Source organism: Chiloscyllium plagiosum, unplaced genomic scaffold (genome assembly GCF_037043375.1).
Source record: "Chiloscyllium plagiosum isolate Xiang-an unplaced genomic scaffold, Cpla_swu_hap1 HiC_scaffold_24, whole genome shotgun sequence".
NCBI lineage: Eukaryota > Metazoa > Chordata > Chondrichthyes > Orectolobiformes > Hemiscylliidae > Chiloscyllium > Chiloscyllium plagiosum.
This window is the reverse complement of record NW_028270162.1, coordinates 5,983,767-6,005,675: the sequence shown is the minus strand read 5'-3', so window position 1 is coordinate 6,005,675 and position 21,909 is coordinate 5,983,767. Positions and strand designations below refer to the sequence as shown.

Genomic DNA, 21,909 nt, shown 5'->3' with positions numbered 1-21,909 from the left:
AGGGAACCTTGGTTGACGAGGGAGGTTGAAGGTCTTGTAAAGAGGAAGAAGGGGGCTTACATAAGGTTGAGGAAACAGGGTTCAGACAGAACAGTGGAGGGATACAGGATAGCCAGAAGGGAGCTGAAGAAAGGGATTAGGAGAGCTAAGAGGAAGGCATGAAAAATCTTTGGCGGATAGGATCAAGGATAACCCAAAGGCATTTTATGCGTATGTGAGAAACACGAGAATGGCGAGAACGAGGGTAGGTCCGATCAAGGACAGTAGTGGGAGACTGTGTATTGAGTCGGAAGAGATAGGAGAGGTCTTGAATGAGTACTTTTCTTCAGTATTTACAAACGAGAGGGACCGTATTGTTGAAGAGGAGCGTGTGAAATGGACTGGTAAGCTAGAGGAGATACTTGTCAGGAAGGAAGATGTGTTGGACATTTTGAACAACTTGAGGATAGACAAGTCCCCCGGGCCTGACGGTATATATCCTAGGATTATGTGGGAAGTAAGAGAGGAAATTGCAGTACCGTTGGCAATGATCTTTTCGTCTTCACTGTCAACGGGGGGTGGTACCAGGGGACTGGAGAGTGGCGAATGTTGTGCCCCTGTTCAAAAAAGGGAATAGGGATAACCCCGGGAATTACAGGCCAGTTAGTCTTACTTCGGTGGTAGGCAAAGTAATGGAAAGGGTACTGAGGGATAGGATTTATGAGTATCTGGAAAGACACTGCTTGATTAGGGACAGCCAGCACGGATTTGTGAAGGGTCGGTCTTGCCTTACAAGTCTTATTGAAATCTTTGAGGAGGTGACCAAGCATGTGGATGAGGGTAGAGCAGTGGATGTAGTATACATGGATTTTAGTAAGGCATTTGATAAGGTTCCCCATGGTAGGCTTATGCGGAAAGTCAGGAGGCATGGGATAGAGGGAAATTTGGCCAATTGGATAGAAAACTGGCTAACCGGTCGAAGTCAGAGAGTGGTGGTAGATGGTAAATATTCAGCCTGGAGCCCAGTTACAAGTGGAGTTCCGCAGGGATCAGTTCTGGGTCCTCTGCTGTTTGTAATTTTTATTAATGACTTGGATGAGGGAGTCGAAGGGTGGGTCAGTAAATTTGCAGATGATACAAAGATTGGTGGAGTTGTGGATAGTGAGGAGGGCTATTGTCGGCTGCAAAGGGACTTAGATATGATGCAGAGCTGGGCTGAGGAGTGGCAGATGGAGTTCAACCCTGCCAAGTGTGAGGTTGTCCATTTTGGAAAGACAAATAAGAATGCGGAATACAGGGTTAACGGTAGGGTTCTTAGTAAGGTGGAGGAACAGAGGGATATTGGGGTCTATGTTCATAGATCTTTGAAAGTTGCCACTCAGGTGGATAGAGCTTGTAAGAAGGCCTATAGTGTATTAGCGTTCATTAGCAGAGGGATTGAATTCAAGAGTCGTGAAGTGATGTTACAGCTGTACAGGACTTTGGTTAGGCCACATTTGGAGTACTGTGTGCAGTTCTGGTCGCCTCACTTTAGGAAAGATGTGGAAGCTTTGGAGAAGGTGCAGAGAAAATTTACCAGGATGTTGCCTGGAATGGAGAATAGGTCGTATGAGGATAGGTTGAGAGTGCTCGGCCTTTTCTCGTTGAAACGGCGAAGGATGAGGGGTGACTTGATAGAGGTTTATAAGATGATCAGAGGAGTAGATAGAGTAGACAGTCAGAGACTTTTTCCCCGGGTACAACAGAGTGTTACAAGGGGACGTAAATTTAAGGTGAAGGGTGGAAGTATAGGGGAGATGTCAGGGGTAGGTTCTTTACCCAGAGAGTGGTGGGGGCATGGAATGCGCTGCTTGTGGGAGTGGTAGAATCAGAATCTTTGGTGACCTTTAAACGGCAATTGGATAGGTACATGGATGGGTGCTTAAGCTAGGACAAATGTTCGGCACAACATCGTGGGCCGAAGGGCCTGTTCTGTGCTGTATTGTTCTATGTTCTATGTTCTATCCTATAAACATCCTTGGCAAAGGCCATTCAGCAACTTAGTTACACAGTTATGATTCTCACATGCTGTCTCTCTCCAGTCCAGAAGAGAGAAACAATCTTCTCTTTCTGGTTTTTTTAAAGAAAGTCTGGCTTTCCAAGACTTCACTCTAATAGCAGGGAACTCAAGCTTTTAGCTCCAGCAGCCAGTGAAACCTAATTAACAACTGAAAACGAAGCCAAAATCCTTCTGGGTCTGCGTGAGCCTGACCCTACCAACTCATGATTGTTTTGTCTTCCTTTTCAAAAAAAACAGAGGGAGAATTCAAAGCTGTTTACCAACCACCTGTCTGAAAGAGACATTTCTGCACTATTGTGATAACACAAGAGAAACAGCATAGAACCCATCTCTGAAAGGGTACAGTATCATCACAGTGAGAAATACCATGTGGAGAGAAAGCAATACTTGCATTTTGTCTGTTATATCTTGCAAATTGTTCTGATGAGTACAAGATAAAATCTTCAGTGAAACATGCCTTTTCTCAACAATTTTCCATAATATTTGTTTGTGGACTTCCATTTCATAATTTTAAAGGCCCAGTCTTGATGAGATACTCTGAATTTCTCTGAACAAGAGACTGACTGGAGTCAACCACTTACAAAATGAATGCTACAGGAAGTTATCACAGACAGAGGGATCTGTGTTAATTGCCTAAAGCATTTCAAAACCAAATGTCCAAAATCTTTCCCTCCCCGACCCCCTGAAATCTTTAATCTTAGGTCTTGTTTTGCTCTGAATGAATTCATTTTTGAGTTTTTGAATGAAGTGATGTCATAATGCGTGTGAAACACCCTGGAAAAGTCTGGTCAATGCAGGTGAAAACGAGCCAGACATTTGATGAAATGACAAGGTGTGGAACGACATTACTCACCACCCAACGTTGAACTCAACATGAGCATCGAAAAACCCAACCACTGGCGCAGTTGCCACCTTCCAGCCTTGTATTCTGGCTCGAATCAGCCCTTCCCTCTTGCTGTTCCGAACTATTTTCACAAGTCCTGGGTATCTCTTGTTGATATATTGGTCCAGGTTGATTTTCAGTTCCACTAAAAAGAACGGAGACATTGTTGTATTACAAACCGAGACTGAGTTGGCTACATGTCTCATGAGTTCAACATCAGCCTTTCCCAGACTGTCCTTTCTGGACCACTGTTGAATATTTGATGTGGGAGTGAAACTTACTGTAGGCCAGAAACCAGGAGGTCACGCAGAATCTGTGCACCCACGTTACCGATGGCAAAGAAGTTTGGTGTAAACTGACAATCTTTGAACACATTGAAATGTGAATGCAAGTTTAACTGACATACAGATCATTCTGCTATAACATGCGTTTCATCAATGTGAATTCACTGTAATGTGACTGCCAAATAGGGGATACTGTTTCGAAAGTGCAAGTCTTTAAAATGCACATTGGCTGTAATGTAATTAGATCACCTACACCTTAAGTGTTATTTGTATTGTGCAATTCTTGTATAGTGTGGAGTTGCACAGTAACGAGACTATTGTGCTGTAGGATAAATAATGGTACATCAAGACAATTAATCTGGGGCCCATGGACAATGTAGGAAGAGAAAGCAAAAGAGAGAGACAGTGAGTGTTAGAAACAGCAAGAGGGACAGACAAGGTTGGCAGGTTTCAGTTCTGAAGAGAGATTGGACAGACTGGGGTTATTACTCTTTACAGCAGAGGAGATTGAAGGGGAACATCATTGAAATGGATAAAATTGAGGACTATAGACAGAGTACACAGGACAAAGGTGAAAGGATCAGTGACCGGGGACATAGATTTGACGTAAGGGGTAGAAGGTTTGGAGATGTGAGGAAATTTTCTTCCAGAACTCCCTGCCTGGAAGGGTGGGAGGGGCAGAGACATTCAGAACATTTTAAGAAGGATATAGATGTGCACTTGTGACACCAAAGTATATAAGGCCCTGGGCCAAGTGCTGGTAAATTGGATTAGAATAATTAGATGGTGGTATGCTTCTTTACTGATCAAAAATGAGTCAAAGCATCTTTCTCTGTGTTGTAGACCTCTATGACAGTGGATGTGCGAGACAGAGACACAGACAATGGAGAGCCAGAACCCGAGACTGTCTTTAGGGTTTGAAAGAATGGGTGAGAACACGGAGTCTGCAGAGGGGTTACTGAAGGCCATCGATTGGTGCCTCACAATGTTTGAATCAGCCATTAATGTATCAAAGCTGAGAATGCACCAGTCCAGGAGAATTTGATTTGTGCAGATTTTACAGCACAGAGACTGGCCATTTGGCCCAACAAGCCCATGATGGTTTGGAGCCAATAAGTGAAAGAGAGGGTAATGTTTTGGGGGGGGGGGGGGGAGCAGCTGATATTTGCACTTATGCTTCATATGAGCCTCCTCCTCTCAATCCTCCGACATTTCATCACTTGTGTTCTCCTATCGCCTTCCTCAGTCATGTTCTCCCATCCAGCTCTCCTTTTAAGTATGTGTATTCTGTTCACCATAACCTGTACATGGAAGTCCCATTCTCCCCACTCATTGAATAAAGAGATTTCTACAGGATTCTCCTATCTTTGGAATATTTTTGCCCAGTGAATTATGAGAACGGAAAACTCCCACACCCACTCAGGGGAGGTGATGGTTCAGTGGTTTTATCACTGATCCAGGCACAGTTCTCCGGACTTGGGTTCAAATCCTACCTTAACAAATACTGGAGAGCTTGAATTCAATAAAAAAATTGGAATTACAATTCTAATGATCGCACAACTGTGGTTGATTTGTTTGAAACCCATCTGGGTCACTAATGTCCTTTTTAGGGAAGGAAACTGCCATCCTTACCTGGTCTGGCCAATATGTGACTCCAGGCCCACAGCAATGTGGGTGACTCTTAACTGCCCTCTGGGTAATTAGGGATGGCAATAAATGCTGGCCATCCTGTGAATGACTAAAGAATAAATCCCTCTCAGCAGCTGCAGCCTACACTTACATTAACAATGAGAGAGTAATATTGCTGATCTTGGCCAATCTAACTGCTGTAACCTCGTCTTTTGGGGATTTTATTTCCAGTCAACCTTTGGGGGGAATTGAGCTTTCACTAGAGTTCAGAATGTTAGGTGTTAGGGAGTGAAAAATTCTTCAAGGTTTTCCATACAGGATGTCCAACATCACCCAGGTCAGCTATAACCTTGATATGATGTTAGGGCCATAATTCTATAGATTTAAAATAATGGTGGAAAAGGATAGACCAGATCTAAAAGTTGAAGTTCTAAATTGGAGAAAGGCCAATTTTGATGGTATTAGGCAAGAACTTTCAAAAGCTGATTGAGGGCAGATGTTCGTAGGTAAAGGGACGGCTGGAAAATGGGATGCCTTCAGAAATGAGATAATGAGAATCCAGAGAAAGTATATTTCTGTCAGAGTGAAAGGAAAGGCTGGTAGGTATAGGGAATGCTGGATGACTAAAGAAATTGAGGGTTTGGTTCAGAAAAATAAGAGGGAGATCAGGAGGGCAAAACGGGGATATGAGATAGCTTTGGCAAATAGAGTTAAGGAGAATCCAAAAGGTTTTTACAAATACGTTAAGGACAAAAGGGTAACTCGGGAGAAAATAGGGCCACTCAAAGATCAGCAAGGCGGCCTTTGTGTGGAGCCGCAGAAAATGGGGGAGATACTAAACAAGTATTTACTGTGGAAAAGGATATGGAAGATATAGACTGTAGGGAAATAGATGGTGACATCTTGCAAAATGTCCAGATTACAGAGGAGGAAGTGCTGGATGTCTTGAAATGCATAAAGGTGGATAAATCCCAAGGACCTGATCAGGTGTACCCGAGAACTCTGTGTGAAGCTAGAGAAGTGATTGCTGAGCCTCTTGCTGAGATATTTGTATCATCGATAGTCACAGGTGAGGTGCCGGAAGACTGGAGGTTGGCAAACGTGATGCCACTGTTTAAGAAGGGTGGTAAGGACAAGCCAGGGAACTATAGACCAGTGAGCCTGACCTCGGTGGTGGGCAAGTTGTTGGAGGGAATCCTGAGGGACAGGATGTACATGTATTTGGAAAGGCAAGGACTGATTAGGGATAGTCAAATGGCTTTGTGCGTGGGAAATCATGTCTCACAAACTTGATGGAGTTTTTTGAAGAAATAACAAAGAGGATTGATGAGGGGAGAGCGGTAGATGTGATCTATATGGACTTCAGTAAAGTGTTTGACAAGGTTCCCCATGGGAGACTGATTAGCAAGGTTAGATCTCACAGAATATAGGGAGAACTAGCCATTTGGATACAGAACTTGCTCAAAGGTAGAAGACAGAGAGTGGTGATGGAGGGTTGTTTTTCAGACTGGAGGCCTGTGACCAGTGGAGTGCCACAAGGATCGGTGCTGGGCCCTCTACTTTTTGTCATTTACATAAATGTTTTGGATGCGAGCATAAGAGGTACAGTTAGTAAGTTTGCAAATGACACCAAAATTGGAGGTGTAGTGGACAGCGAAGAGGGTTACCTCAGATTACAACAGGATCTGGACCAGATGGGCCAATGGGCTGAGAAGTGGCAGATGGAGTTTAATTCAGATAGATGCGAGGTGCTGCATTTTGGGAAAGCAAATCTTAGCAGGACTTATACACTTAATGGTAAGGTCCTAGAGAGTGTTGCTGAACAAAGAGACCTTGGAGTGCAGGTTCATAGCTCCTTGAAAGTGGAGTCGCAGGTTGATAGGATAGTGAAGAAGGCGTTTGGTATGCTTTCCTTTATTGGTCAGAGTATTGAGTACAGGAGTTGGGACGTCATGTTGCGGCTGTACAGGACATTGGTTAGGCCACTGTTGGAATATTGCGTGCAATTCTGGTCTCCTTCCTATCGGAAAGATGTTGTGAAACTTGAAAGGGTTCAGAAAAGATTTACAAGGATGTTGCCAGGGTTGGAGGATTTGAGTTATAGGGAGAGGCTGAACAGGCTGGGGCTGTTTTCCCTTGGAGCGTCGGAGGCTGAGGGGTGACCTTATAGAGGTCTATAAAATTATGAGGGGCATGGATAGGATAAATAGACAAAGTCTTTTCCCTGGGTTGGGGGAGTCCAGAACTAGAGGGCATAGGTTTAGGGTGAGAGGGGAAAGATATAAAAGAGACCTAAGGGGCAACAGTTTCATGCAGAAGGTGGTATGTGTATGGAATGAGCTGCCAGAGGATGTGGTGGAGGCTGGTACAATTGCAACATTGAAGAGGCATTTGGATGGGTATATGAATAGAAAGGGTTTGGAGGGATATGGGCGGGGTGCTGGCAGATGGGACCAAATTGGGTTGGGATATCTGGTCAGCATGGACGGGTTGGTCCGAAGGGTCTGTTTCCATCCTGTACATCTCTCTGACTCTATGACTTCATAAGCTTGAACAGAAGATTCAGAAGAGAATAGGAAGTGTCCCCATGTTCAGAACTAGGAGTCAAGGTCAATGGCCAAACCAATGGGATTTCTGTGGCCATGGCAGCAAGTTAATGACTGCTTCAGGAAGAGGAATTATGTTTCTTTAAACATCTGAAATTGCTGGGAAAATCTCTGCAGCTCTGGCAAAATCCATAGAGAGAAAGCAGAGTTAATGTTTCAGGTCCAGTGACCACAAAGAACTGAGCTCTGAAGAAGGGTCTGAAAGGTTCACTCTGCTTTTTCCCCACATATGCTACCAGACCTACTGAGTTTCTCCAGCAATTTCTGATTTGGTTTCAGATTGCCAGCATCCACAATTCTTTGTATCATTTGAAAATGCTTCACAGCCAATGAAATAATTATTGAAGAGTTCATTGCTGTAATGTCAGAAACATGGCAGCCAGTTTCCACATAGCAAGCTCCCACAGACCACGATCTGCCAATGAACGGGTCATCTGTTTCTACTTATGGATTTTTGCTACAGAAAGTGGTTGAGGTCAAAACATTGACTGTTTTTACAAAGTAGTTGGATATAGTTCTTAGGGATCAAAGGGTATTGGGGGGGAAATGGGAACAGGGGAGGGAGTTGGACGATCTTCCAGGATCATATTAAATGACAGAGCAGGCTCAAAGGGCCGAATGGCCTACTCCTGTTCCTATTTTCTATTTTGACTGTAATGTTGATTGAGAGATTGACATTGTCCAGGCCACCAGAGAGAACTCCTGTGTTTTTCATTGGAAAAATGTTAACTGATCATTTACATCCAGCTTGGTTTGACATCTTGTTTGAAAAATGATATAAGGACCTTCAACAGTGCAGCACTCACTCAGTCCTGCACTGGGAGGGTCAGCCTTGAATCGTAGTTGAGAGAGGTACTTGAATCTATAACTCTATAACTGAGTGCTAAGTGGGAAAGGGTGAGTTTATGCCCTTTGGCAAGAAGAACAGAAGAGCTGAATATTATATGAATGGAGAAAGACTGCAGAAAGCAACAGCGGATTTGGAGTCATCGTTTATAAAATGCTAATATTCAAGTTCAGCGGGTAATAGGGAAGGCAAATGGAATGTTTGCCTTTATGTCTAAGGGCATGGAGAACAAAAGTGGAAGTTCTTGCTAAAATTATACAAGGCATAATTAGATCATAGCTGGAATACTGTGAACAATTTTGATCCCCTTACCTAAGGAAAGATAGACTGACATTGGGGGTCGTGCAGAAAAGGTTCACTGCTGTGATTGGAGGGAGCTTCTTCTGAGGAGCATGAAGTAGTTTGGGTTGTAATCAATGGAGCTTAAAATGAAGGGGACCTTATTGAAACATATAAATCTCTTCGGGGGCTTGACAGGGTAACTGCAGAGAGTCGAGGACTAGATGGCAGCATCTCAGGGTAAGGAGTCCCATATTTAAGACAGATTTGAGGAGGAACGTTTCACACAGGGGAGTAAATCTGTGGAATTCTTTCCCACAGAGGCCGGCAAGTGCTGGGTCATGAAGTGTATTCAAGGCTGAGACAGACAGATTTTTAATCTGTAAGGAATCAAAGTTATGGAGGGAAGGCAGGAACGTGAAGCGAAGGATTATCAGATCAGTCATGATTTCATTGAATGGCCGAGCAGATTTGATGGGCTGAATGACCTCCTTTTGCTCCTCTGTCATAAGGTCAAAGAATGCTGCTATCAACTGAGCAATAGCGGAGATCACTAGCGGCGTTCTGCAAAGAATCCTAACAGCATTTGAACAGGCAGAGCAGCCTGTGCTCTAACATGATAGTCGATGATGAAGTGGAGTGCATGAGACTCTGCTCACTGGGAACTGTTCCACCTCATTCATCTTACACTGAACAAGCTCTGATTACACTTTTATTCCTAAACTGGCAACAGAACAGTATTAGCCTATCCCATTGGATTAGTGCGATGACTAAATTGTTTCTGCCACCATGGTAACATTCACTGAGATGATGCCATTGCTACTGGGTGCATGAGATGGCACAGGCACTGATGCACATTCCCTGTCCCCACCCTGACTCTGATTTGCCAGTCCCTCCAAGATCACACTGCAGTCCCCAAGAATTTAAAGAATGAATTCCACAGCACAGCTGCAAGCAAAGGAGAAAAATCAACAAATCAAACTGTGTGATTTTTAAGATTTTCTCTCAGCGCTGTTCCTATAACTGTGAAGAAACATTTGAGAAGGTTAGACTGAAAGTGAGAATCATCTGCTAAATGGATGGCTCAATACCTGCCGAGAAAGCGGCAAAGTGAAGAAAATGAAGATAATTCTTGGATAACGTAGAGCCTGAGTGCTTCTCATGTTGCAGTGTGAAGGTGGGACCTGAGGATGGTCAGCACAGGATAGTGAGAATGCACTGAAACCTTAGGAGATATCTTCACCCAGACCCAACTGCATTGGTGCTGCCCCCACAACCTGTAGCCAGGACTGTGACTATCACAAGGGGGCATAATTTTAAGATGATTGGAGGAAGGTTTAGGGAAATGTCAGGGGTAGATTCTTTACACAGAGAGTGGTGGGTGTGTAGAATGCACTGCCAGCGGTGGTGGTACAGTCAGATACACTAGGGAGATTTACGAACTCTTGCATAGGAATATGGATGATAGTAAAATATAGGTTAGTCTGATCTTAGTAGGATAAAAGGTTGGCACAATATCAAGGGCCGAAGGGCCTGTACTGTGCTGTACTGTTTTAAGTTCTATGTTCCACGTTCAATGTAATCACTAACAAAGTCTCCAGCCCTCCCACAGCCCCAAGTGGAGACCTGAAGTAGAGTGGTTTTCAGGAGAGAAAGTTTGTGCCCACCTCTTAGTTTCTGGCTTAATGAGGACTGCTGAAGATCAGGGACAGGCCCAGAGATGACCTCAGTGGTAGAGATTTGTGCAGCAGCAGGACTTCAAAGCAAAAGGGAAATAAATTCCGAAAGTCCTGTGGATGCTGTAAATCAGAAACCACATCAGAATTTGCTGGAAAAGCTCAGCAAGTCTGGCAGCATGTGTAGAGAGAAATAAGAGTTAACATTTCAGTCAGGTCCAGTGACTCTTCCTCAGTTCTGAAGAAGGGTCACTTTACCAAAAATGCTAACTCTGATATCTCTCCGTGGAAAATACATCAATGGGGGTGTGGGGGGGGGGGGGGGGGGGGAGGTGTGCACATATCTGTGTGCACATTTTAAATCTATAATCAGATGTCTACAAGATGGAACTGACATTTGACTTGCTTGTCAAACCAAGTGGGTGATTTTTCCCATTTCCAATGACATTGCAAGGACAACAGTGTTAGCTGGCAATTAACTGCCGAGATGATTTGATTGGTGCATGACAGATCAAAGTAAGAGCTGACACCAAGGCAGCACATAGACTGAGAAACTCGCCAATCATAGAAACTGGCAGCCACTGAGTCCTAAGGGCCACCAGTCAACCCTACTTCACAGGAGATCTAGCAGCGAGAAGGGGAGTGTTCTTCAGCTTCCTGTTGTGGGGTGGGAGCCACCGGTTAAAGGGCTTCAGGAGAGTCTGAGGTAGGGGTTGGGCTCTCAGAGGCCAATGCTAGTGGCTGCCACCCAGGGGCTCCAATTGTCCCCAGGACCAACCCCCATACTTGGCAGGTAGATCACCACGGTAACCCAGCTGGGCAGATTGGTGACTAGCTAAAGTTCTTCCCTAGCCCTTAGCTGATTGGTCTGAATTAATGGTCATACATAATAAAGCAAAGAACTATGGATGCTGGAAATCAACACAAAGTGCTGGAGAAACTCAGCAGGTCTGGCAGAATCTGTGGAGAGAGAAAGAGTTAACATTTCAATTGCAGTGATCCTTCTGATAGTAACTGGGAAAGTATGGTATTTATACTGATGACAGGGGTTGTGGGGAAAAGGAGTGAGCGGGTGGACAGGTGGAGATGGAGACAGAGGTGGGGGGGGAAGGTAGGCAATGGGGGGAATGAGTAGATGAAAATGTGTTGGCTAACATGCAAACAGCCTGGCCTGACAGGGTCATGGTGTGGGGACTTGGAAAACAATGTGAGGGAAGGTGTTCAGGTCCAGAAATTATTGAACACCAGTACTGAAGGCTCCCATGTGGAAAATGAGGTGCTGTTCTTCCAACTTGTGTTGAGCTTCACTGCACCAAGCCTGAGACAGAGACGTTGGCCAGGAAACAGGGTGGGGTCTAGAAGAGAGCAGAACCACGTATAACGGCAATGGATGGGTCTCATTGGTTGGGAGGAGCTGGGTTTACCTCAGATTCTGTCCTTACCACTGTCACTGTTGTCATCGACCAAGATGACCTCTTTGAGGAGATGTGGAGGCGTGTGATTGACGACGCTGTGCACTGACCGCAGGATAACCGACAAAGCCTCATTCACAAAGATGAAGACCACAGCGATCTGAGGGAGGTTGCTCTGGTATGTCATCTGCTTGCACCTTATAACCCAACAAAAAAAACAGAACCCAAGAGGTTTGGTCAGTAAGTCTGCTCTCTGATTTCAATGGTAACTGTGCTTTATTACACACACAAATATGGAGCAACAAATACAACATTACATTCGGGGGCGGGGTGGGGGGTTAGCCAGATAACTGTCATAATCAGCAAAGTGTAAAACACAGAAATGCAGCAAAACCTCGCAAATATTGAACATTGGTGATTATCATTCACTTTCTTTTGGAGAAACCTATATAAATTAGAAGTCTCTCTATAACTTGCATTGTAGCAACACTTCAAGCCTCTATCATCTCTAGAAAGACCAGGGCAGCATTGATGTCTTATTCTAAGCCATATCCCATCATTCACTGAGTCATGAAAGGCACTACACAAATACAAGTTTACTCAATCACTCTGCAGTTCCGAGCAATGAGCAGAGATCAAAAGCCTCAACCCTGCAAAACCCAGCCCCCCTTTTGTCTTTCATTGCCTTTGAACTATGTAAAGATCAATTTCTGTTATCCAGGCAGGTACAGGGAGCTGTGCTGACAGATTCCAAACCTATCTGTCTTAATCACACAACAGCAGTTGTAAGTGACATTACACTCTTGTGGTGTGTGAAAGCTCAGAAAAAAGTTGGCAGATTCCTTTAAAACAGGAGGAGGAAAAGCACTCCACTGAGAGAAATAGGCTTCAGTTAAAGAAAATGTGGATTTGACTATAATGTTTCCCCCCTGCTCCCTGCCCAAGTCTAACTTCATTGTCACATAACAAGAATGAGCAAGCTGTCTGATTTGTTTCAAACCTTTTAATGTCATAGTGATTTTCCATTCCAGTTAGCAGCTTTAAAATTCGTGCTAACCATCTAATGTTGACAGAGCATGCATGTCATGGAATTTTTAAATTCTTATCTTTGTATTTTAAATCTGCTGCAGCCTTAGTTCATCCCTATATCCGTAACCTCGGACTTTCCCAAGTTGTCTGCACTCCTCCAGTTCTGGTCTCCCACACATCTCTGATTTCCGTTGGTGTCTTCTGCAGCCGAATCCCCAAATCCTGGAATTCCCTTTCTAAACCTCCGCCTCCCAATCCCCTCTTCATGCTGCTCCCCAAAACTCACCTCTTTGATTAGGTTCTTACTGACCCGTCCTGATCAATCTTCACTCATCCCCGTGTCCCGTTTGGTCCCATTGTGGTTTTTGCAATGACCTTCAATCTGTGCCCCTTCTGCTACTGGGAACGGTCTCCCCTCATTTACTCTAACAAAGCCCTTCATGTACACTCAATATTCTCCAAAGGAAACTACCTGCTCCTTCCAATAAAAACAAAACATGCTGAATATTTGAAGTAACAAATTGGCTCGTACAGAACTAGTGTGGCAGCATCTGTTTTGCTACGTTCATTCTCTTCTGGGAACTTTTCACACAATAACTGGGCAGCTGCTCACTGTAATATTGCTTCAAGTGTATTAGAGCTCAGGTCTAATTAGTCCCTCAATGAAGTCAATATTAAAAACCAACCATTCAGTAGCACAATCTATGGAGCTGTGATCAGTCATTCCACACCCCCACCCCACAGCCTGTTTGTGAAATGTTTTCAAACCATGCTTTCACATTAATTATTATATTGTTTGAGTGCACAAATTGTCAGGGCAGCTGTTTCCATTTAGGTTAGCAAGAACAGGCACAGTGTTCATGCCCCACCTTTAGATTAGATCCCCTACAGTATGGAAACAGACCCTTCAGCCCAAAAAGTCCACACCTCCAAAGAGTAACCCACCCAGATCCATTCCCCTACTCTATATTTACCCCTGACTAATGCACCTATGGGCAATATAACACGGTCAATTCACCTAACATGCACATGTATGGATTGTGGGAGGAAACCGGAGCACCCGGAGGAAACCCACACAGACACAGGGAGAAAGTGCAAACTTCACATGGATAGTCACCCAAGGCAGGAATCGAACCCGGGTCCCTGGCGCTGTGAGGCAGCAGTGCTAACCACTGAGCCACCGTGTCACCTGCTTCCAAGGTGTGTCAGAATATCTCTAATACAGGTAATATACGCTCCTCATCTTTCTGCACATTTGTAAAAAAAATGTTAAGGGCTCTTGTGAGAGAATCCAACGCAAATTGAGAAAAAAACACTCTGCCCAGAATGTGAAACTTGTGACCACATAGGGTGGTGGGTGTGAATAAAATAACTTCTGGGGATGCTTGATGGGAGAGAAAGGAAGAGGAGATGATCAAATATTGTGATGTTTGGACTCCAAAGTCAGTTCCCTTGCTACCAATTCCATCCCTCTCCTGAGAAACTATCTTTTGCACCACTCTGTCAAAGTTTGTGAGCATCACTGGCTAAGCCCAGTATTTATTGCCCCGTCCCTAGTTGCCCCTTGAGAAGGTGGGGGTGAGCTGCCTTCTTGAACCACTGTAGTCCATGTGCTGTGGGTAAACCCACAATGTCCCTTAGAGAGGGAATTCCAGGATGGTGACCCAGTGACAGTGAAGGAACAGCGATATATTTCCAAGTCAGGATGTGAGTGGCTCAGAGGGGAACATGCAGGGGGCGGTGTTCCCATGTATCTGCTGCCCCTGTCCTTCCTGGTGACAGGTTTGAAAGGTGATGGTGAAGGTGACCAACTGGATTGTTCACAACTGTAGTGTCACATTTAGCCCGTCATAAACATCCAACCACCAAACCCCGTTCACTCCCCTCCCCCTACCATCCCCAACTATCTCCCAACCATTAGCTGATCTACACAACAACTCCATTTTCACACATGTTGCCTGTGTTTGATAGACAACAGTTTGTACATAGACAAAGATACAGTGGAGATATTTAGATATATAAAACTCCATTCATTTATTAAGTACTTAAGTAAATAATACATACTTTTAATTACTAGCGATAACTCAACCACTGTCCTTTCCTCTGCTGGGTTCTGTGATTAACCCCAAACATTACTATCTGGGAGAGTTGGCAGCTGGCCAGATTAGAGCTCTCCTCAGTACCTTCCCCAGCCTCCTGATGGAGGGGATTTCTTCACAGTTGCTTATCTTGGAGTTACTGCTAAAATCAAGGGATTCCCAGGCTGCCTTTTATACAGCCAAGAGGTGGTGCTGGAAAAGCACTGCAGGTCAGGCAGCATCAGGATTCCTGATGAAGGGCTTTTGCCTGAAATGTCTATTTTCCTGCTCCTCGGATGCTGCCTGACCTGCTGGGCTTTTCCAGCACCACACTCTTGGCTCTAATCTCCAGCATCTGCATTACTCACTTTCGCCCTGCCTTTTATACAGTTCAGAATTAGAATTAGAATTAGTTTAGACTTGCTATGTTGACATTCCAATTTCCTTATTTGGAATTACTTGTGAAACTTTTGCAGTTTTACCACATGTAGCTCGCAATTGTCAAATTCCTTTCGTTTCTCCAAATCCTTCTGCCTTCTACGGTCTCAATCGTAACCCAGCCCCCCGATTGGTTTTCCCTGCAGCTGGAATGTCAGTCTGCTCATTCTTCCTAACTGCAGATTTGTATACTCCCCATCCCCCCCCTCCCCCCCACCCCCCACCACCCCTTGTCTGCATGGGTTTCCTCCCACAGTCCAAAGATGTGCAGATCATGGTGGATTGGCCATGGGAAATTGCCTATAATATCCAGGGATGTGCAGGCTAGGTGGGTTAGCCTTGGGAAATGCAGAGTTACAGGGAGAGGGTGTGTCTGGATGGGATGCTATTCAGAGGGTCAGTGTGGACTCAATGGGCTGAATAGCCTACGTCCACACTGTAGGAATTCTATGCAGCTGGAATTTGGATGTGGTAGACGATTTACCTGAGCAAACCATTTTCTGCAGTGTCTTCTGTCTGGCTTGTGGCTAACCTGTTTTTGTCCACTGTAAAATCTGATATCAATTTCCATGTCTTTGGCCTTATCCAACACATTCTCATCTTTGTTTCCACACTTTCCATGACCTTGTGGCAGCTGAGTATCCCTGATTTTAACCCCTCCACCAGCTGTGGCCCTACACTCAGTCGCTCAGACCCTGAGCTTGAAATTCCCTTTCACACTCTGGCCCTAATTATCTCTTTCCATCTTTAAGACACTCCTTAAAGTGAAGCTTTTACCCCCTGCCCTAGTACAAGTCATTCTGCTATAGAGCACGTTACATCAATGTGAATTTGCTGTAATGCAATTGATGAATTGGGGACACTGTTTCTACAGCGTGAACTTTAAAAACATGTGTTGGCTGTAATGCGATTACATCACCAACACTTTAATCGCTGTTTCTAAAGCATGATCTTTCTATAACACGGGGTTACACAAGAATGCAACCATCACGTTATCGAAGAACTGACTGTATTGTCTTATGGGGCTCAGTGTCTGATGTTACAGTGCTTGTTGGGATGTATTTCATTAAAGGCACTATACAAATATACCTTGTTGCTATGCCAGTAGGGTGAAATGGAAGAAGGAGGCGGCTCACATGGAGCACGAGGTTTACTAGTATGAGCAATTTGGACTGAATGGCCTGTGCCTCTGTTCAGACACCTCCCTCCACACTTTGCTAAATAGGTTGAAATGGATTAAGCAATTTGCACCAGGAAAATATTCAAGATGTTCTTTTCAAAACTCTTCAATGTTCTTCATACCTGCCACTGGCCTAAAGGCACTGGGCTCTGCCAAATGGGAGACTGAGGCCTCAAACTTTCAGGGGACCATTTGCTGAGAGCGAGCTCTGGGCCTCAGGCTTCTGTTCCCCGTCTCTTTCCCATTCGCTCGACTGTGTGAATTCACTCCCTCCAACCTGAGCCGCCTCTACATTGCACGGCCATTGCCATCACTAAGCATGCAGCGTTGGGAGACTGCTGTCTCAGAACCCTGTTGAAAATGTGGCCCCACATCAGTTATCATTTTGCAAGCAATGCTCAGGACCAGGGGGGGTATTCCCTTAACTGATAAAGAAACTGTGGTGCAATCAAACCAGCTTTTAACTATTTATTGCATGGACTCTCATTTGCACCCCTTGCTATGTCAGGTTGGTTTTAATTCTTCTGAGTCCTCACAATTGCAGTGTTCAACTAGAAACTCTTACAGTTCATTTCATTCATTTCTAATCTTTGAAATGAACTCGGTTTGTACAATAAATTAAAACAATAAATTACTGGGGGCAAGGAAATACTTTTCCAAGGTAGTGCCCAGGTGCATTGACCAACCTAATTTCAAACTCCCAGGGTTACATGCGCGTTCTCTTCACGGGATTAGTTAGATCACTTTCAGACTTCACTCAATCAATCACACTTTTACCTCTGAGCTCAAAGTTTGTCAGAGGAGAGAGAAAAAAAGGTGCAGGACTGAGGGTGTGCTGCACTATCAGAGGTGCCACCTCTCAGATGGCATATTAAAATAGCTCAGTCTTGTCTGGTGAATGGAAGGGGTTCTGTGGTATTTTATTTCACAGTTACGTTTGGCAGTTCTCCCCACTGCATGAGCCAATGGAGAGTCATAGAATCCCAACAATGTGGAAGCTGGACATTCAGCCCATCAAGTCCACACCAACCCTCTGAAGAGCATCCCTCCCGAATCCACTCCATCCCTATAACCCTGCATTTCCCATGGCTAATCCACCTAGTTTACACATTGCTGGACATTATGAGCAATTTAGCACAGCCAATCCACCCAACCTGCACATCTTCAGTCTGTGGGGAAAAAACCTGAGGGCCCAGAGGAAACCCATGCAGATGGGGGGAGAATGTGTGGAGATTGCATAGACAGTCACCCAAGTGTGGAATCGAACCCAGATAGAACATAGAAAATAGAACGTTACAGCGCAGTACCAGCCCTTCGGCCCTTGATGTTGCGCCAACCTGCAAAATTAATCTGATGCCCATCTAATGTACACTGTTCCATTATTATCCATATGTATGGCCAATGCAGATCCCTGGCACTGTGAGGCAACAGTGTTAACCATTGAGCCACCATGCCATACAACCAGTATCAGAGAAAGCTGAATGTTTATTCCCGATCCGACTGCCCCTTGACAGAACTTGCTGCTCACAGACTGGGTGCTGTATTTCCCATATTGTAATAGCATCTCTACATCAAACGTGATTCACTGACAGTAGAGTGCTGGGATGACCTAGAAGGTGCTAGAGAAATGCACTCTGCCAGAAAGCAATTGACTGAAGCATCTTGGCTTCCCCAGATCTCTGCCACTCACCCACTCTTACCCACTTCTTTTCCTGCTGATTTTTAATTTAATTGGTACCAGAATTGGCACCGGAACTGTTTCCATCAGTTCTGAGCATCCTCCCTGTACAGTACTGTGAATTCTCAGATTTATTTTGTTGGCTGTTTGCTGTGCAATTAGAGACGGTTTCATTATTCTTGGCTCCATCTGTCCTGACGATTTGCCATATGGGCTGTTCATGATCAGCCAACAATACCTCAGCAGAACTGTGGAGCGATAACAGTTTAAGGACATCTCCTTAACCCCCTAAACTTCTACTCACAGACCCAACCTGAAGCCAACCATTGCCTCCAGTATTCACCACCCCCTCCCAATGCCCTCCAATTTGGGGTATTCCTGCCAGGTTTGTACTATCACCTCCTATGTCCACCCACACCTTAGAGTCCTGCAGCACGGAGAAAGGCCCTTTGGCCCAAAGTGGTCCATGCCGACCAAAATATCCATCCACGCTAACCCCATTTTCCTGCACTTGGCCCAAATCCTTCTAAACCCTTCCTATCCATGGATTTGTCCAAATGCCTTTTAAATGTTGTTATTGTACCCGACTCAACCACTTCTACTTGCAGCTCATTCCATATACGTACCACCCTCTTTATAGAAAATGGTGCCCCTCAGGATCTGTTTTATTCTTTCCCCTCTAACCTGAAACTGATGCCCTCTTCAAGAAAGGAAATAGGGAAATCTATGGCAATTACAGACCAGTCAGTCCCACATCTGTCATCTGGAAGGTGTTAGAAAGGATTCTGAGGGATAGGATTTATGACCATCTGGAAGAGCATGGCTTGATTAAAGGTAGTCAGCACGGCTTTGTGAGGGGCAGGTCATGCCTCACAAATCTTATTGAGTTCTTTGAGGATGTTACTAGACAAGCTGATGAGGGTCGAGCGGTGGATATTGTGTATATGGACTTCAGTAAGGCATTTGATAAGGTTCCCCATGGCAGGCTCATTCAGAAGGTCAGGAGGAATGGGATACAGGGAAATTCAGCTGTCTGAATTCAGCTGACAGAATTGGCTGGTCGACAGAAGACAGCGAGTGGTAGTAGAAGGAAAATATTCTTCCTGGAAGTCTGTGGTGAGTGGTGTTCCACAGGGCTCTGTTCTTGGGCCTCTACTCTTTGTAATTTTTATTAATGACTTGGATGAGGAGATTGAAGGATGGATTAGCAAGTTTGCAGACAACACAAAGGTTGGAGGTGTCGTTGACAGTATAGAGGACTGTTGAAGGCTACAGCGTGACATTGACAGGATGCAGAGATGGGCTGAGAGGTGGCAGATGGAGTTCAACCTGGATAAATGCGAGGTGATGCATTTTGGAAGGTCGAATTTGAAAGTTGAGTACAGGATTAAAGAGAGGATTCTTGGCAGTGTGGAGGAACAGTGGGATCTTGGTGTGCAGGTACATAGATCCCTTAAAATTGCCACCCAAGTGGACAGGGTTGTTAAGAAAGCATATGGTGTTTTGGCTTTCATTAACAGGGGGATTGAGTTTAAGAGCCGTGAGATCTTGTTGCAGCTCTATAAAACTTTGGTTAGACCGCACTTGGAATATTGTGCCCAGTTCTGGTCGCCTTATTATAGGAAAGATGTGGATGCTTTGGAGAGGGTCCAGAGGAGGTTTACCAGGATGCTGCCTGGACTGGAGGGCTTATCTTACGAAGAGAGGTTGACTGAGCTCGGACTTTTTTCAGTGGAAAAAAGAAGGAAGAGAGGGGACCTAATTGAGGTATACAAGATAATGAGAGGCATAGATAGAGTTGATAGCCAGAGACATTTTCCCAGGGCAGAAATTGTTAACACGAGGGGTCATAGTTTTAAGCTGTTTGGCGGAAAGTATAGAGGGGATGTCAGAGGCGGGTTCTTTACACAGAGAGTTGTGAGAGCATGGAATGCGTTGCCAGCAGCAGTTGTGGAAGCGAGGTCATTGGGGATATTTAAGAGACTGCTGGACACGCATATGGTCACAGAAATTTGAGGGTTCATACATTAGGTTTACCTTACATGAGGATCAATGGTCGGCACAACATCGTGGGCTGAAGGGCCTGTGCTGTACTGTTCTATGTTCTAGTCCGTGATTCCCCAATCCTGGGAAAAGCACTGAGTGCATTCTCCCTATCCATACCTCTCATGATCTTATACACCTCTATAAGGTTCCCCCTCAGTCTCCTACACTCTAAAGAAAAGTCCTAGTTTGTCCAACCTCTCCCTACAACTTAGACCGTTGAGTCCTGGAATCATCCACAGTCCTCATCGATGATCACCCATCAGGTTTGTAGAATACTCCCCAGGAGAGAGAGGTTTGCTTCCTGAAAGATCCGTTCTTGGCTGATTGGACGATTGAATATCTTTCCCCAACTTCACTGGTCACCTTCTGAACCAATGAACTGAAGTGAGCACAGAAATTTTTGTTTTAAAAGTGCCTCCCCCCTAGTGATTTTCCTCCTGGCTCACTGCTCTCTCCTGGGGAATATCCTACAAATGCCAAGGATGGCAGGCCAACACTGGAGGTTTGGTAAGTGCCAACCCAACGTTCCTCCCTCTCCCCATCCCATACTCCATCCGTCCAAGAGTCTGCTCCAAGATAATGCACAAAATGGTTACAGTCCACACACAAGAACGGTGGGATTCTGACTCCAGAGGTCATGACCCAAGAATGCCCTTTGTCCTTTTAATTATTGGTTAATCAGAAAAAACACTCAGTTCAAAGTTTGTGAGAAGATTTGTAGCTCGGGTGCTCGTTGCTGTGGTTCTGTTCGCCGAGCTGGAAGTTTTTGTTGCAAACGTTTCGTCCCCTGTCTAGGTGACATCCTCAGTGCTTGGGAGCCTCCTGTGAACCCAATATACCGGCCTGGACCCAATATACCGGCCTGGACCCAATATACCGGCCACTACAGCGGACAGCTGAAACTGACAACCGGAAGCGGCAGGGACAGGCCACTATAAATGCCGGAGGAACCACCACAGAAGCGCTTCACAGGAGGCTCCCAAGCACTGAGGATGTCACCTAGACAGGGGACGAAACGTTTGCAACAAAAACTTCCAGCTCGGCGAACAGAACCACAGCAAAAACACTCAGTCTCCCTCCTGGATTTGGAATGCACCGCACGTGACTAATGTGCTGACAGTACTGGGCTGGTTCGACATGAAAGAAAAGTGCCAACCTTTACAGTGAAAAGAATGGAAAGGGTCAATAACTAATCTCGTTAAAAGTGAAAGTAGCAAGAGACAAGGGGAGAGAAAGATGAGGACGAGGCTTGGTGTTAGTCCAGTTGGTCATGGCTCTTCCCTCCTGATAGCTTTTCTGACACATTTTAGACAGCACCTTCCAAACCCTGACCTTTACCATCTAGAAGGACAAGGGCAGCAGAAACATGGGAACATCACATTAAGCCATTAACCATCCTGACTTGGAAACTTATTATGGTTCCTTCAGTGCCACAGGGTCAACGTCCTGGAACTTTTTCCCTGATAGCACTTTGGGTGTCCCTGTACCCCATAAGAGTGCAGCAGTTCAACATGTTCACCACCACCCCCTCAAGGGGTAATTAGGTATGGACAACAGATGTCGTACCCAAGTCCTGTGAATGAATAAAAGAAGCATTAACTTTCTGGCTGTCCTCTCTCACTGAGTTGGGCGCTCAATTCATTGCCATGCAGTAACAAGACTCCATCATGAATCCAGCCAGACAAATTGCAGTGGGCACAGTACTGCATGGGTTCCCTCAGAAACGTTATTCACATTGCCAGCCTAATTATACTGTGCTTTCTTCATTAGAATTCTCCAGTTTTGTGCTGAATAAAAACAAATCCA

At 44.9% G+C, this 21,909-nt stretch overlaps 1 protein-coding gene across 1 annotated transcript in view; it reads right to left on the bottom strand.

Annotated features, from left to right (window-relative positions):
- Positions 1-21,909, bottom strand: part of galnt9 (polypeptide N-acetylgalactosaminyltransferase 9) — a 438,662-nt gene that overhangs the window by 359,562 nt on the left and 57,191 nt on the right. Inside the window, exons 3-4 of the mRNA XM_043715359.2 lie at positions 11,685-11,851; positions 2,892-3,066 (exon numbers count right to left, since the gene is read on the bottom strand). Coding sequence (XP_043571294.1) covers positions 2,892-3,066; positions 11,685-11,851 — 342 coding nt within the window. The remainder of the gene's footprint in view (positions 1-2,891; positions 3,067-11,684; positions 11,852-21,909) is intronic.